This window comes from Ceratotherium simum, chromosome 14, assembly GCF_057802395.1.
Source record: "Ceratotherium simum simum isolate JZ-2026a chromosome 14, ASM5780239v1, whole genome shotgun sequence".
In the NCBI taxonomy this organism is placed as follows: domain Eukaryota; kingdom Metazoa; phylum Chordata; class Mammalia; order Perissodactyla; family Rhinocerotidae; genus Ceratotherium; species Ceratotherium simum.
In genome coordinates, this window is record NC_141913.1 from 42,611,533 (window position 1) to 42,629,879 (window position 18,347).

Below are 18,347 nucleotides of genomic sequence, written 5' to 3' on the forward strand. Positions count from 1 at the left end.
GCTCTGGGTGGTTTAAACGATTCAAGAATCATTATTCATTACGCAATGTGAAAGTCATTGCTGAGTCTGCAAGTGCTGCTGTGAAGGCAGCTAAAGTATTTTTGGAAACTACATAAGCTGATCGTGGAGGAAAATCACTTGCTAGAGCAAATATTCAATATGGATGTAACCTCCTTGTTGTGGAAATGGATGCCTAAAGGACTTTCATCCATAAAGAGGCCAAGTCAAGGCCAAGTTTCAAGGCTTTTAAGGACAGTCTTGCCTGGGGTCAATGTTGCAGGCTACAAATTGAAACCCTTTGTGATCTGGCACAGTAAGAACCCCAGGACCTTCAAGCACATCACTAAGTACACACTGCCAGAGTACTACAGAAGCAATAAGAAGTCATGGATGACCCAGCTCCTCTTCTAAGATGCCCTCCTGAATTGCTGTGCCAGCAAAATGGAGAAGTACTGTTTGGAGAAGAGCGTACCTTTGAAGATTTTGCTTATTGTTGATAATGCTCCCGGATATCCTTCTTTTATTGGTGATCTTCATCCCAATATTAATTGGCCTTTCTCCCTCCAATCACCACCTGTTTGATCCAACCAATGGACCAAGGAGTTGTAGCAGCTTTTAAGGTGTGCTGCCTGAGGAGGACCTTTGCCCAGGCTATTGCTGCAAGTGAGGAAGACACTGAGAAGACACTGGCGCAATTATGGAAGGATTATAACATCTCTGACTGCATTAAGAACCTTGGTTGGGCTTGGGGTGATGTTGTCAAGGAGTGTATGAATGGCATCTGGAAGAAGACACTCAAGAGGTCCATCCGTGACTCAAAGGATTTGCCAAGGACGAGGAAGTGGCAAAAATCGACAAGGCCATCACTGAGATGGCAAACAACTTGAACCTAGGTGTGGATGAGGATTACCTTGAGCTCCTAGAGGTGGTTCCTGAGGAATTTACTAATGAGTTTTTGAAACCAGAAGAGGAATGCATAGATGAAGAAGAGGCAAGAGAAAAGGAAACTGCAGGAGAAGAATGCCCCAAGAAAATTCACAGTGAAGGGTTTAACAGAAGTTTTTGCAGACCTCAGCAAGCTCCTTAAAAAGTTTGAAAACATGGATTCCCAACATCGAAAGGTTTTTGTTAATAGAGAGGAAGGTTCATGGTACATTATCTGCTTACAAGCAAATATCTGATGAGAAAAGAAACAAACCAAGCAAACCACCGTGGATGGATGTATTGAAAAAGTGACACCTCCTCAAGAAGAGCCTCAGGCAGGTCCTTCAGGTGGTATTCAGGAAGAAGGCATCGTTCTCATAGGAGATGACAGCTCCATGTGTGTTATTGCCCCTGAAGACCTAGTGGGACAAGATGTGGAGGTGGAATACAGTGATATTGATGATCCTGACCCTGTGTAGACCTAGGGAAACGTGTGTGTGTCTTAGTTTTTAACAATGTTTTAAAAGTTAAAAAATTAAATTTTAAAAATAGAAAAAAGCTTACAGAATAAGAATATAAAGAAAGAAAATATTTTTGTACGGCTGTGCAGTTTGTGTTTTAAGCTGTGTTATTACAAAAGAGTCAAAAAGTAAAAAGAAATTTAAAACTTTTTATGTAAAGTAAAAAAGTTACAGTAAGCTAAGGTTAATTATTGAAGAAAGAAAAATATTTTTTCAAAAATTGAGTGTAGCCTAAGTGTCGAGTGTTTATAAAGTGTATAGCAGTATATAGTGATGTCTTAGGCCTTCACATTCATTCACCACTCACTCACTGACTCACCCAGAACAACTTCCAGCCCTGTAAGTTCCATTCACAGTAAGTGCCCTGTACAGGTGTAGCATTTTTTATCTTTTATACTGTATTTTTTACCGTACCTTTTCAGTGTTTAGATATGTTTAGTTACACAGATACTTATCCTTGTGTTACAGTTGCCTGCAGTATTCTCTATAGTAACGTGCTATACAGCCTAGGAGCAGTAGCCTGCCATGGAGCCTAGGTGGGTAGTAGGCCATACCATCTGGGTTTGTGTAGGTACACTCTATGATGTTCGCACAGCAACAAAATAGCCTAATGACGCATTTTTCAGATCATATCCCTGTTATTAAGCAACTCATGACTGTAACTCAGAGGCCAAGAGCAGAAGAACAATGACCTAATTTTCAATAAAGTTTGATCTTAGCGAAATATTAATTATGGAACTTAAAGTTTTGGTTGATATATTTATAATATTTTAATTAGCTTTATTTTAAGGAGAGAACACTATTGTAACAGTGTATGCATTTCTTTTGTTTAGGTATTGGCTATAAAACTACCAAACGTCTTGAAGCTCTGGGTATCAGTAGTGTGCGTGATCTTCAAACCTTTTCACCCAAAATATTAGAAAAGGAATTAGGACTTGCAGTTGCTCAGCGTATCCAGAAGCTCAGTTTTGGAGAGGATGACTCTCCTGTGACGTCCTCAGGACCACCTCAGGTACATGATAATGATATTTATTTTTATTAAGTACCGCTTGTCACATTATTTGAAATAAAGATTTCTAGTTTTAGTACTGTGTTCTTACTATTCTAGTTTGCTTATTAAGTTAATACATGATCCCTTTCCTATGAGAAGGCTAATTTATTGTATTAGATTAATAAATATTCTTAACTTGAATCTAAGTATTTAAGTCTCAGGTTAGCCACTTTGGTTGAATACTACTTAATTCTAGTAGCCTATATTGCATATATGAGGCAAGATATTTTAATTTTTTAAAAATCTTATTTTCAGAGTAGTCTTATGATTTAAGAAATGGAGAAAAGTATAGTCAGCCGGTTAACAGTGGTTTTTTTCCTCTGTGACAGGCACTTTACTAAGTGCTTTATATATGTTAGCCAATTTAATCTTCACAACAGACCTTCGAGGTAGGTAGTACTATTGTTTGTTACCTTTTTCCCTCCTTTTCTCACTCTCTCTTCTATTTTTTTTTAAGATGAGGATACTGTACTTCAGAAAGGTTAAATAATTGCCCAAGGTTAAACTCAAATTCAAGTCCTAGGAGATTAAGAGCCTCGCTGTAATCATACAGTAAAGCTTGGAGTTGGTATCTAGGGCTTTATAATTGTCTTGACTTCCAGTGCACTTTCTAGTAGAGTACAATAACTTGCAGATAAAAAGAGTTAATATAAAAGTGAACTAAATAGCTCAAACTAAACACAAGAGGTAAGTTAGTAAAGAATGTGTTGAATATTCATTTGACATGTACACTGATAATTGGATGTGCTTATTTGGGTTTACAATAATCCTTATTTGTGCTTCTTTGGTAGTCCTTTAGTGAAGAAGATTCATTTAAAAAATGTTCATCAGAAGTTGAAGTTAAAAATAAGATTGAAGAACTACTTGCTAGTCTTTTGAACAGGTGATTTTCCATTTTACCCTATCATCCTATATATTTTATGTATGGTATATAGAAAAAACACTTGATGTTCTGTCTTGGAACTTACAGGTTAACGGGAGATTAAACAGTGTAAGGTAGGTCGTTTATCACTGAATTTCTCTGTTATAAACTATTGCAAAGATAATAACAGGTACTCTTAACTAAATTTAATCCATCTACTTCCATTATTCTTACTTTTAGTAACATTGTGGTTGTACCGTGGATCTTAGCTGCTGATAGTTACCTAAGGGAGTTTTATGGATATCTCTATAATCTTTATACCTATAAATTTGTGAAGGTTGAGGATAGGAGATTATTAAGAGCAACAATGATGGAGAAAGCAGAAGAACGCTTATATCTTCTTTGTCTCAGACTATGTGAAAGAAAATGGAGTCAGATGAAGGAATAGCTAAATGGGGCTATGTGTAATCAGTAAGAGTGATTGTGGGTGTGTGCAGGGTTACTAGTCTGTAAGTACATGAGGAGTGTCAGCTGGGATTATGGGTATACGAATAGCATAGCTTAAACTGAACCAGACATTTAGTTTGCTGATGTTCCTTTGACGTCATATATCTGTTTCTCAGTACTCCATAGAAGAGTATTATCTCTTTTCCTCCCATTTCTTTGATTTCTCAAAATGGAGTGTCAGGGGTCTAACAGTTTTGGGTAGGCGTGCTTCTGTAATGATGCTAGGATGGCTAACTGTGACTAGAGAAAATGGTTTTTGGATGACCCTCTCAGAAAACTGATGAAGTGAAACTTCATACAACTTTGCTCTCATATGCAGTGTGGTTCTCATGTCTTGAGCAGAGACATGCAGCTCATCGTTTGCTGCATGCAGCTAGGGCTGGCTGTATGACCCAGCTTCAGTGATATGACTCAGGCTGAGCCTGCGAGTATGCTAGTGAAATTGGGTCATCTGCTTTGCTTCAGCTAAAGATAAGACTACTATGAAATGCCTGGCCATTGGAAACAGTTCTACACATAGAGAAACCACAGAAGTGTAAGTTTCATAGGTTTTCTTATTTGAAGAGTCAACCCAGAAATGAGACCAGGTGCTCTAAACCTGTGAAATACCGACTAGTAACCGTTTATCCTTATCCCTGGTTGCCATTCCCTCCTCTGCATTGGCCTCTTATTTCAGTGACTGAGGTGTAATACCATCTAAGTGGCAAAAAAAATAATTGTGTGTGTGTAAATGTGTTTTCCTTCTAGAGTATATGATGATTACTGCTAGAGGTATGTAGGAGGTATAAAATTATAATTTTTAATCCATCCTCTAGGCACTAATTTAAGATTGCTTAAAATATAACCTTTTTCTGGTAGTTATAGGAACCAAATCACACTCTTTGAATTGCGTAATGACTTGAGAGAACAAGTTTAACTGGAAGATATTTAAACTAGTAACGTGTTTACAGGAACCATTTAAGATATTTTATTAGTAAGGCAGCAATCGAGAAGTTTTGTGATAAAACAATAAGAGAAAAACATTATTTACTACAAAAATATAGATTTTCCAATTCAGAATCTTCAATTTAAGTATGTTTAACAATGTGTAATATTTGTATTTTATGTTTGTGATTTTTTTAGTGCATTGCTATACATATAAAAAGGAAAATGTTATTTTTTAATAACATTTATTTTCTCTAATAATTAGATTTTAAGTGAATTTTCTACATCATTAAAACTTTGTCTTCAATACCAAAACCAAGATTATTTAGATGAAACACTTTTTGAGATGCGTGTACATGTACTTATCTTCCTAAATATAGTATATAATTGATCCTTGAAGTTATTGCTCTAATGTGCCGTATAATGGTGATATTACTGGCTTCTTTGTATCTATTTGGGAAGCGCTCTTTGACAAAAGTAATCTCATTTTAAAAAATTTTTTTCTTTTTGTAATCTTTTTTTAAAAAATGTATAAAAAATGTCTTCTGTCATTTTTCATGTATTTGCTTCTGTCAGTGTATGATTCTTTCAGTTTCTTAAATTTCCTGATGATTTTAATATGTTGCTTTTAGTTGTGTTTTGGACTTGGATTATAAAATGGCTTTTTATAATTATATCTTATTTCTGTTCTTTTTCTTATAGCACTCAATTCTGAGTGAAACCTGAGAGCCTTACATTTAAAATTTCAGAGCTTTGTTGCATAGACTTTGTGAAATTTATTTGGCCTATTCAGGGACCTTTATTGCTTACTGCCTAGTTATCAACTGTATTTATAATTGTTATAGTTACTAAATCTGGCAGCTTTAGATAAATGAGGTGTATTAGACCATTTAAAAGAATAATTAGCTAGTACTTTTTCTAATTCCTTGTTTCTGCTTTCTCTTTATTTTTAGGGTATGCCAAGATGGAAGGAAGCCACATACAGTAAGATTAATAATCCGTCGGCATTCATCTGAAAAGCCCTGGAGCCGTGAGAGTCGTCAGTGCCCTATTCCATCCCACGTAATTCAGAAGTTAGGGACAGGTGTCGGCTAATTTTCTAATAATTTAATTAGCAGGTGGAAGTCTTAAAAAAGGCAAACTTTGAATTAAAAATATGATCCAAAGTTGGAGACTCTTCACAGGGAGTTAGTGAGCTATTAAATATCTTTATTCGGTTAGGAATTTTTACTAGAAAACTTTGTTGTTGTTTTTTAATAAATAATAAAAGTCAAGACTTAGTTAAGAATACTTCCCAAGTTGAGAGAAAGCAAAACTATGATAATTAATTATACGGCATGAGATAACTTCTTTATGGGCATTTAGATTGTTTCCATTGTTTGGCAGTTATGAAAAATGGTGCTGTGAACATTTATGTGCAAGTCATTGGATGGGTATATACTTTCTTTTACCTTAGGTAGATTACAAGGAGTGGAATTGCTGGCTTTTGTGGTAAGTTGAACTCTAAGAAACTGCCAAACGTTTTTCTGAAGTGGGTGTAGCAATTTAGATTTTCACCTCATATATGAGGGTTTCAGGTTTTCATATTCTCACCGACAGTATTGTCAGTTTCTTTTATTATAGTCATTCTTTTGGCTATGTAGTGGTATTTCATTGTGTGTTTTTTTCTTTAATGAATAGTGCTTTTGGTGTCATATCTAAAAATTCTTTACCTAACCCAAAGGTTGCAGATATTTCCTCCTATGTTTTCTTTTGGAAATTTTATAGTTTTAATAAGCTTTATACTTAGATCCACTTTTGAGTTAATTTTTATGTGTGGTGTAAGATGAGAGTCTTAGTTCATTCTTTTGCCTGTGGGTATCGAATTGTTCCAGCAGAATTTGTTGAAAAGACTATTCTTTCCCTGTTGAGTTGTCATGGCACCTTTGTCAAAAACTAATTGACCATAAATATAAGTGTTTATTTCTTGACTTTCTTGTTACATTGATCTGTATGTTTATCCTTATGCCACTTCCACCCTGTCTTGATACTTTGTGGTAAGTTTTGAGATGAGGTAGTGTAAGTTCTCCAGCTTTGTTCCTTTTTGAAATTGCTTTGGCTATTCATGGTCCTGGGCTTTTGTTTGTGAGAAGATTTTTAAAATAGGAATTTTATTTCTTTATTTGTTTTAAATTTATTCAGGGTTTCTATTTATTTTGAGTCACTTTTGGTAATTTGTATCTTCTAGGAAAGTACATATCTCGTCCGGGTTGTCTAGTTTGTTGGCATGAAGTTGTTAATATTTCCTTATAATCCTTCTGAGTTTTGTAGGGTCTATAGTGATGTTTGCTTTTTTGTTCCTGATTTTGGTAATTTATGTATTCTCTTTTTTTTCTTAGTTATTCTAGCAAATGTTAATCAGTTTTGTTGATCTTTTCTAAGATCCAACTTTTGGTGTCATTGATTTCTCTGTTGTTTTTCTACTTTCTATTTTGTGTATTTCTGCTCTGTTTTTGTTATTTCCTTCTTTCTGCTTGCTTTAAGTTTAATTTGTCTTTTCTCCCCTAGTTTCTTAAGGTGGAAGCTTATATTATTTTATACTTACCTTCTTTTCTAATAATTCGAGTTTAAAGTTATATATTTCCTTTTAAGCAGTGTTTTAGCTGTATTCCGTAAATTTTTGTTGTGTTTCTTTTCATTAAGGTCAAAATAATTTCCAATATCCCTTGTGGTTTCATCTTTGATCTTTAAATTTGTTTAGAAATTTGTTGTTTAATTTCCAAATGTTTGATGATTTCTCAAATTTCTTTCTGTTTTTGATTTCTAATTTAATTTCATGTTGATCAGAGAACATACTTTGAGTAATTTCAATCCTTTTAAATTTATTGAAGCTAATTTTATTGTCTTGCTTATGGCCTATCCTGGAGAATGTTCCATTTGTCTTTGAAAAGAGTTGAGCAACATTATCAAACCATTCTACTTAACTAAAATTTATGGAATACTCCACCAAAATAGCATCTTTGAATGGCAGTTCATCTGGGTATATAATTCTTGACTGTTTTTCTTTCCATACTTTAAATATACCATTCCATTGCCTTCTGGTTTCCATTATTTCTGATGAGTCACATGTTAGTAGTTTTATCAGTCTCCTTCCAATCAGGAGAGAATAACCACACAGAAATTTGAGCAGGGCAAGTTTCACAGAATTATTAAACTATGATAGAGGAGTGACTACAAAGGTATAAAGAGAACTCTAAGAGGTACCCAAGGGCTGAGGAAAAGTACCCAAGGAAGGACAGACTTGGAAAGGGGAGTCCCCGTACCCATCAAGGAGAAGATGTGGTTGCAGGACACTTGGATGGTAGAGAAATCTTTTGAGTTACCTGGCCAGGAGCTTGTCCATAGTTATTGGACAAAGAGAAAACCACCCTCTGATCCATGAATGAGCTGAGGCTGAGTGGTGGGCACGCAGGAGGGGTTGGCATGTTAGGAGCTTGCGCGTTGGCAGGGTAGTGCATGAGCTGGGGTGTGCTGTGTCCATGTTTGGAGGGCTTGTGTTAACCCTCCAGGATGCAGGCAAGCTGAGGCTGGTGGGTGGTTGTGCTGAAGGAAACTGCATTCTTCTGCTAGCACAAAATTAGAGGGTATGGTGCCTGCATAGAAAGAACTGGAGGAAACCCTTTGGGGCGTAGACAAGTCAAGGCTGTTAGGTGAGTGTGCAAGAGTTGAGGCACTGTTTACAGCACCAGCCTGGTGTGTGCAGCGTTGGAGTTGGTAGTGCCATGGTAACACGGTCACTAGGCTTGGGCTGGGGCTCGAGGTTGCTGAGGGACTCAACATTCCACATGTGTGTGGTGTGGCAGAGCACTATTGGATGTCCCCACACGTATATACCACAGATCATGTAACAGGAGCAAGGAAAAGTAAATGACAGTACATTGGAACCAGGAAGAGATACTCCCTGTCTCCTTTAGTGGTCCTCCACTGCTCTCTACTGATGAAGCTTAACATTGTGTTCAATGTAAAAAAAAATTTTGGAGAGTCCAACCTATTACCACAGAGCAGGTGCTGCAGACTGCGTTTGGAGCTGAGAGGAAATAAGTTGTTAGAAGGCATAGTTGTATTGTTGATCGCCTTTATATGATGAGTCATTTGTTTCTTTGTCTATTTCAGTAGTTTGACTATGATATGTCTAAGTGTGGAATTTCTTTGTGTTTATTCTAGTTGGAATTTATTAAGCTTGATTCTGTAGATTAATTTTTTTTAATGGAATTTGGGGAGTTTTTTGCTCTTGTTTCTTCAGATATTTTTTCTTCTCTTTTTTTCTCTCCTCTCCTCTGGGACTCTCGTCGCATGAATGTTGGTGTGCTTGATAATGTCCTACAGGTGTGTGCAGTTCTATTCATTTTTCTTCAGTCTTTTTTCTCTTCTTTATTTTTAGACTAGATCATTTCTATTGAGCTGTCTTCAAGTTCTCTGATTCATCTGTTCATCTCAAAACTGCTATTGCCATCTAGTGATTTTGCTTGTTTTGGTTACTGTACTTTTTAACTTTATAATTTCCATTTATTTTTGTTTGTTTGTATGTTTGATTCTGTTTCTTTATTGAGATTCCTCTTGTTTTGATAGTCATTATTCTATTTTACTTTAATTCTTTAAAATGGTTTTTTAAATTCTTTGAATACATCTATAATAGCAACTTTGAAGTCTTTGCCAAATCCAACTCAAAGTCAGTTTCTATTGACTGCTTTTTCCCCCAAATATGAATCACATTCTTCTGGTTTTTTGCATGTATTGTAATATTTTGTTGAAAATTGGACATTTTAGGTAATGTATTGTAGAAACTCTGGATTTGGATTTTTTTCTTGTGAGCTTTTTTTGTCCCCTTTTTTTTGTAACTTGTCTGGACTTAAGCTGCAGAATCTACCTTCTCTGTAACGTGCTGCCCCTGATTTCTCTGCTCAGCTTTTCTTTTTTTAATTTAAATATTTTATTTTGGCTTCCTAGGATGTTACCTCTCTGTCTGCATAGTTTAGTGGTTAGCCAATGATTGGTCAAAGGTTTTGCTCAAATGCTAGAGCCTGGAAGGCTTCTACCATCTGTCAACAGATGTGTGCTTGGGTTGGAGAGCACTTTCAAAATTTAGGCCATTGTCAGGTGTGCCTTGGCTTTTATTTTCTGCTAGGCCCTCTTGCATCTCCCTTCATATGCTTTTGCTATTCCAGTCAGGGATGTGTGGAGAGCTTGGGCCCTCTCTGGCCTCCCCTCCCTGTGCATACAGCCTCTCAGGCAGCTGAGGTTGTGAGGAGAGTTTATCTAATCCCTCTATGGTTCTCTCATTTCCGGATCTTCTGGTTAAATTTGTGGCTCGTCTACTGATCTTTCACTCACCCCACCACTGCTGCAACATCAGGCTAGAGTGCTGTGCGATTTTCCCATTTGTTTCCTATCAACTTTGTTCGTTTTACTGGCAATGCTGCTGGATGTGGGCTTTTGCCTTCTGCCTCAAATCAAGTCTGTCCTTTCTGGCAGCGGAGCTGCTGGCTTTCATAGCCAGCCTCACCCTGGTAGAACTACTGTACCAACTGAGCTGTGTAAAGGGAGATGCAGACAACACCAGCCAATAAGGCTGCAGTCTCCCACTTTCTTACCTAAGTTCTAGCAGTTTTTCATGAATTAATGCTTCTCACTTTATTTGCCTTTGGTTTGTTTCGAGATCCTCAAAATGATTATTTTTGATGATTTTGTTCAGTTTTATTATAGTTTTATGGGGAGAAGATCTTCTGACCTCATCACTCTACCATAACCAGAAGTGTCCCGTGGTTTCAAATCTTTTGAAAACTTGAACTCATTTGGCATTTAGTATTAATGTTGAGATGTCCAAGTTTAGTATATAATGTCAAGGTGTCCCAGTGATATCTATTTAGGATTTTAATTTCTTAATCTAAGCAATATAAATTAGACTAAGCATTTAATATCAATTATGATATAATGTGTTTATATACTATCTTCTTAAACATTTTATTTAGGAAATTATGATGCGATGACCCCAATGGTTGATATAGTTATGAAACTTTTTCGAAATATGGTGAATGTGAAGATGCCATTTCATCTTACCCTTTTAAGTGTGTGCTTCTGCAACCTTAAAGCACTGAATACTGCTAAGAAAGGGACTATTGATTATTATTTAACACCATCATTATCAACAACTTCACGCTCTGGCAAGCGCAGTTTTGTAAGTACACTGTTACTGGATTTGTGTGGTTAAATTACAAATCTAAGTTTGTGTTTGATATAATTTAGAGGTTCTTTTGGGTAATATTGTTTGAATGACTTACATATATAGTACCTATCATATTATTTATAATTGCTGGCCCTAAGTATATTGTACTGTGATCTAAGAAGAAAGCATAAGCATCACTGGATAAAAGAGAAAACATGATGGAGGTTCCCTGTTTTGGAAGCAGGTTAAAACATTTTATAACAGTATATAGGAATATGATGATTAGCTCATAAATATGAAAATATTTCCAGATACTGGAAATCAAATATTTTTGTCTGCTAATTTATACATAAGCTACCAGCATCCCACCTATGTTTTTGTTAAAGTATTTAAATTTTCTTGGTTTTGAATTATATTGAATTCTGATAGCAATATTGATAGAATATGACTACAGTCATAATGACATTTCAGTCAGCAATGGACCACATGTATAATAGTGGTCCCATAAGATTAGTACCATATAGCCTAGGGGTGTAATAGGCTATACCATCTAGATTTGTGTGTGTACGCTCTGTGATGTTCACACAATAATGAAATTGCCTAACGACGCGTTTCTCAGAACATATCCCCATCATTAAGTGCTATGTGACTGTACTCATTTTACAATTGTAGAAATTATGAGTGTGGCGATAGAGAGGCAGAGACCAGTCGTATTTTCAAATGACTAAAACAAAACCCTATATGTACAGCCATTTGGCAAACTTCTGTTTACTAAATGTGAGATGCTTTAAAAAATAATCGTCTTTTACTAAATTGTTCATGCCGACAATTAACTCTTAATTTAAAATGTTTTTATTATTTTCTTTATTTTTTATTGCTTACTCAGTATAATTCTAGTAATATTTTCATTGACATTTAAGTTTAAAATGAGAACACAATAGTGTAATTGAAATAATGAATTAGTGCCCTCTTCAATTACTTTTTTTCTCTTACTCTTTTTATCCCATTTTTTAACTGAAATTTTAAAAGATGTTTACTTTTTACTTTTTTTTTGGTGAGGAAAATTTGCCCTGAGCTAACATCCATTACCAGTCTTCCTCTTTTTTTTTTTGCTCGAGGAAGACTGGCCCAGAGCTAACGTCTGGGCCAGTCTTCCTCTATTTTGTATGTGGGATGCGGCCACAGCATGGCTGACGAGTGGAGTAGGTCCAAGCCCGGGATCTGAACCTGCAAACCTGTGCCGCTGAAGTGGAGCATGCAGAACTTTAACCACTCAGCCACGGGGCCAGCCCCTACTTTTTACTTTTTAATTAATCTGTAGAATAAGAATTAAAGGTCTTTAATCTACAGTGGTATTAGAGAGATAAACATCAGAGAGGTAAACATTGTACGTGCCTGGCACACAGTAGGTGCTCAATATATACGGTGGCCCAAATTTCTTCTCCTTTTACGTGTTTGAAGTTTGTATTGAGTTGTTTCCTGAATCATATTTGACTGTGTATACATTTTTATGATACTTAAAACAAGAGAAAACTTAAGTGAAAAGCTTTCCATAGAAAAATAATGCAAATTAGAATTGAAGGTGTTTTTAAATTTTCATTTTTATGTAAATATAAAAGAGTGTTATATCTTAGTAATGATGTTGGATTTTTACCATAGAAGTATATTTTTTCTTTCTGTTAAATGTTACACTTCAGAATAGGGATTTTTAGAAAACCAGCCCTTGATGCTTTGTGCATATTATACTTTTTAGATAGCCTTAGGTAAGTCATTTACTTTTCTAGGCCACCATTCTTTTATTCACAGAATTGGAAGTTTGAGTACATGATTGTTAAGATCCTTTCCAGATCTCCAAATACATACCTACCTTCTGGCTCAGTGCTGTCTAGGAAGGAAACCTCTTCCTGGAATAGTGAGTAAGGATCCACACAATAATGTGACTAATTTTGGTAGATTAATCATCTTTAGTTGTTTGGAACTGGCCAAAAGGATTGAAGTTATTGAGTAGAATAGAAATATGTTGGTCAAATAATAACTACAGTCACACTTTAGCAGCATGAATATTTAAAAGATATCAGATATCTTAATTATTGTTATCCTTGTGTTCTAGAAAATGAAAGACACTCATATGGAGGATTTTTCTAAAGACAAAGAAACAAATTGGGATTTTCTACCAACTGGAAGAATTGAAAGTACAAGAACTGGGGAGTCTCCACTAGATAACACAAATTTTTCTGAAGAAAAAGACAGTAATGAATTCCCACTCTGCTCACTTCCTGAGGGTATTGACCAGGAAGTATTTAAGCAGCTTCCAGTAGATATTCAAGAAGAAATCCTTTCTGGAAAATCTGGAGAAAAAGTTCAAGGGAAAGGAAGTTTGAGTTGTCCATTACATGCCTCTAGAGGAGTATTATCATTCTTTTCCACAAAACAAATACAAGATAGTCCCTTACATCCTAGAGATCATTTATCCAAAAGCAAACAGATGTCCTCTGTATCTCCCTGTGAACCGGGAACTTCAGGCTTAAATAGCAGTAGTTCCTCTTATCTGTCTAGCCAAAAGGATTATTCACATTATTTAGACAGTAGATTAAAAGATGAACGAATGAGTCAAGGACCTAAAGAATCTAAAGGATTCCACTTTTCAAATACAAACCCCACTGTATCTGTTTTCCATTCATTTCCAAATTTGCAGAGTGAGCAACTTTTCTTCAAAAACCGAACTACAGATAGCCATAAGCAACCAACAGCAACAGTCTCTCGGCATGAAGGACTAACAGAAAATAGAGAGCAAGACTCTACTGATGAGAAAATTACTTTTCCTTCTGATGTTGATCCTGAAGTTTTCTATGAACTACCAGAAGAAGTACAAAAAGAGTTGTTGGCTGACTGGAAGAGAACATGATCAGATTTCCATATTGTAAATAAATAAGCATGTTCAGAAAAAAGGTCTAAAAAAGCAAGGGAAAGACCACTGTTGTCGGCAGTTTATTAAGCTCTTCTAAATTAAACACTAATAGATATTCAATAATGTAGAAATCCAATATAAAATGCTCTAGATAAAGCAAGAATAGTTATGGGAAGTAAATTCTGTTACAGCATAGAAATATTTATGACAGAAGACATAATGTAAAATAGTACCTTCCTCTGATTTCTAAAGCTATTTCATATTGCTTTTCAATAAAAAGAATATCATAGCATTAGTACATTTTCCATAAATTGGGGGGAAGATATATATGCCTGCATATAAAAAATAAACTAGCTAAATCATTGCTATGCTATAATGAAGAACAGGTTTTTTTTTTTGTGAAGTATGGAATGACTTGAGAAATTCAGCCCATTAGGAAATAACCAAATAAGAAATTCTACTGCCAGCTAATCTATTAAAAGTGTAGATATCTTTGACTAAAGTACTATGTACCATATAATAAGTTGATTTTTGAAAAAATACCAAAGCAGTGTATATTCAATTAATACTTATTAGTACTCCTAGGACCTACCACAATGCCTGGCACACAGAGGGCACTCAGTAAATTTTGAATGAATGAATGAATCGTGTGGCAGGGACCAGGTGGGGAGTTGGGCGGGGAAGTGTATATGTTGTAGAGAACTAGAAGAACTCTCCGTACAAATAGATTAAGGGAAAGATGGAAACAGAAACGCAAGGTAATAGGTCTTTAAGAATGCTAGATAATGGAAGAAGTCCATTTCCTTCTGGCCAGTCTGTAGAGTTTAAAAGCAATGGATTAGATGTTTTTGTATCTTCTCCACATTTTGGAGATAAGATTAAGGACGTCAACCCACAACAAACATCCACATTTACTAAATTGATGGATGTTTTCTTTATCCCATTGTAATTACTATCCCCTCTTGCCTGCCAGATTAAAAGTTGGATATAAGATTGTGGCCATCTTATAGTTTATAAGACATGGAAGGTGTTTTAGAACACACCAAAGTATCCGTCAGCACTGGCTTGGAGGAGTTCTGTTCTCAAGTTTATAACCTCTGCAGATATAATCTAAAGAAGAGACGATGAAAATAAAGTACACGTGAATAAAGAGTAGCTTAGAAATACTTTCTTCTAGGTAAGAAGTTTTAACTTAGTTTTAGATTTCTTGAAATTTGCAAATTCCCTAACCACCAAGGGTTTTTAAAAGGGAGTTTGGGGTTATCAAACTCCCTTGCTCTTGGAGCAAGAACATCGGAAGTTATTTGCTGTGCAAATATTTAGAGCTCTGGATCAAGGACTACAGAGTTTTCTACATGTAGTATTCTGGTAAGGTAGTTAAATTCATAAAAGGAGTATATTTTTCAGATAATATGTTTTTTAAAAGTTTCTAATAGACCTTGTAATTATTTCAGCCAGAAATTGTTAGACAGCTAGAAAGATTGAAAAAAAGGAAAAAAAAAGATATGAAGAGTAAACAGTTTTGGCCAGTTTAAAAATAGAACACAAAATAGTAGTTAAAAGTACACCTTCTGGAGTGAGAGTGCAGGGGGTTTATTACAGCTCTTCGACTGCTACTGTGGCCTTAAATTAGTCTTTCAGCATCTTTGTGCCTCAGCGTCTGACTGTTTAGGTTATCTTTTCTCTCTATCTGCTTTTAATAAAAGCTTTTCTTCCTTTGGTGTTCTACGGGTGTACTATTATGTTTGGAGATGTGAATTTCTTTTTATTCATCTTTGGTATATGCTGGCTTCCTGTATCTTTCAATTCATGCTAGTTCTGTAAAATCTTTAGCCACCAGCTCTTCAGATAGTACTTCTCTATTCTTCTAGGACTCTGATTACACAAATGATGGACTGTCTTACTCCATCCTTCGTGTTCCTTAATCTCTCATACTTTTTCGTCATTCTGTTTATCTGTGCTACATGTTGGTTAATTTCATTAGCTCTGTCTCTTGTTTACTAATTGTTTTTCAGCAATGTCTGATCTACCATTTAAAACACTAATTTCAATAATTATATTTTTCATTTGATTCTTTTTCTCATCTTCCTATTTATTCACTATAGTCTCTGGTAAGTCCATTTCTAATTTAAAAAACTTATAAATATTTTATATTCTGTTTCTGATCGTTTCAATGTTGTAAATCTTTATAAGTCTAAATTTTTGCATATTGTTCTGTACCATTTTGGCTTGTTTCCTTGAGTGTGTGGCTAAACTTAATCTGTGGGAAAACAAAGGACCTAAGTTGTGGATGCTTCCCCTTCAGATGTGATTTGCATTTGCTTGCAGTGAGGCAGTACCAATCTATTGGCACCACTGTAACCCCTTCAAAGGTCCTGACTAAATGCATTTAATTTGTCTTATTTTGCCTTGTTTTCAGCTCCCTGACCTTGCTGCTGCTATCCTAAGATTTTGTCTCCAGAGGTCAATTGCTGGCTCCTATCAGCATTTGCCTTCAGTGTAAACCCCACCTTCGAAGCCTGCTTCTTGCCTGATGCTTCCTGCTCCTTTCCTGCTTTTGTTTCAGCTGTTTTTTTCCTGTGTGAGTGTAGAGGGATGGGGCCTGGAGATTTCCCTTCTATAGCATAACCCTGCAATGAATGAAAAGGTCTGTTTTCTCCAGGATCTAGTGTTTTGTATTGGGATAACTCTTAAGAGTATCTGTCCTACCATAATGTGGAAGTGCAAGTCTATTTGGATTTATTTTTTCTGTCTTATTTCATACTGTATTTTTTTCTCTTGTTCTATGCTGATGCTTCTTTCTCATCCTTATCCCTTTCCTGTCTTCTTTTTGGCTTGGTTGCATTTTCTATTTATTATATGTTTTCCCTCTACTGATTTGAAATGTAAACATTCTATTATAAGTACTTTTGATTATCCTTAAAAGTTGAACATGCTTAGCATCTAAAAATGATAACTATCTGTACCCTCTTTCTAAATAAAGATATTAAAATATATTAATTCTAATCAAGTTCCTCTAGTTCTTTATTTAACCTCCAAATTGGATATCATTAGCATTTTATATAATGCTTAGGTTTGCATACATGTTTATCTTTCGTTTTTTTGGCTCAACTTTTTTTTCTTGCATCTCAGACATTCTTTCAAAGTAGAATTGTTTTTACTTTCTGAAATTATCTTTAGAGCTGTGGATTTAGAACTGACTTCTTTTGGGCTGTTTTAAGATACTCACTTTTATCTTTGGAGATGTATAGTTTTTATTATACGTCTAGCTACAGATTTCTTTTTATCATGTTTGGGATTTAAGTGCTTTCTGAATCTGCAGATTTATGTCTTTCATCAGATCTGGGTTAATGTCAGTATTAAATTTATTTCTGTTGAGAAATCTATATACACAAAAGTGCATAAGTAAATGGACATGTTAATGGGTAATATAAGCAACGACTATGTAACCGTTTATCCAGGTCAAGAAATAAAACGAGTGACCAGGAATTCTAGAGGTTTTTGTTTGTTTTTGTTTTGTATTTTTTTATTGAGATATAGTTGACATAACAGTTTCAGGTGTACAACATGATTCGCTATTTGTGTATATTTCAAAATGATCACCACAATAAGTCTAGTTAACATCCATTACCATACATAGTTAGAATTTTTTTTTCCCTTGTGATGAGAACTTTCAGGATCTCTAAGTTGAAGTCCAGAGTTTTTCCTGGGGTTTCATGATGTAGGGAGGATTTAGTAAATCACTGACCATGTGATTGAGGTCAGTCTCCAGCTCCCCTCTCCTACCTAACCTTCCTGGGTGTCAGGCTGGCTCAGAGTCTTGCCATTCTGATTATGTGATTGATCTTTCTGGTGTGGGCTAGCCCCATCTAAGTGAGCTTTTTGGCATAAGCTATCTAGGGGTCCACCATGAATCACCTCATTAACATACACAATCAGTGTCCATGATGAATAACATAAATCACTTCTGTTTGGGAAATTCTAAGGGTTTTAGTAGTTCCATGCTAGGAACCCCGGACAAAGACCAGATAAATTCTTTATTCTACTGCAAAATATTTTGAAATAAGTTCTGAGATGTTTTGCGAAGCCGCAAATGTACTCTAAACCTTAGTAAATATTCTGTGTGTGCTTGAAAATAATGTGTTTTGTTGTTGAGTAGAGTGTTGTATAAATGTCAGTTAGGTTAATTGAGTGTTCATGTCTTCTATATCATCACTGATTTTTTTGTATATTCTATTAATTAATGAGAGGAGTATTCAAATCTCCAACTATAATTGTTGATTTGTCTTTTTCTCCTTGCAGTTTTATCAGTTTTTGCTTCATGTATTTTGAAGGTGCTGTATTAACATTCAGGACTATTATGTTCTAATGAATTGACCCCTTTATCATTTTGAAATGACCTCCTTTGTCCCTGATAAATTCTTTGCTCTGAAAACCACTTTTCTGAT

At 35.3% G+C, this 18,347-nt stretch overlaps 1 protein-coding gene across 3 annotated transcripts in view; it reads left to right on the top strand.

Moving 5' to 3' along the window:
• The window catches only part of POLI (DNA polymerase iota), a 32,213-nt gene extending 15,308 nt beyond the window's left edge, over window positions 1-16,905 (top strand). Inside the window, exons 6-10 of one of the 3 annotated variants that reach the window (XM_014781425.2) lie at window positions 2,279-2,457; window positions 3,288-3,379; window positions 5,743-5,873; window positions 10,798-11,003; window positions 13,102-16,905. In XM_014781425.2, the coding sequence (XP_014636911.1) occupies window positions 2,279-2,457; window positions 3,288-3,379; window positions 5,743-5,873; window positions 10,798-11,003; window positions 13,102-13,896 (1,403 nt within the window). In that variant the 3' untranslated portion in view covers window positions 13,897-16,905. Of the gene's footprint in view, window positions 1-2,278; window positions 2,458-3,287; window positions 3,380-5,742; window positions 5,874-6,245; window positions 6,281-10,797; window positions 11,004-13,101 lie in introns of those variants that run through there. The other 2 variants (XM_087439251.1, XM_087439252.1) reach the window with 2 other exon arrangements.
• Window positions 16,906-18,347: the final 1,442 nt, after the last annotated feature.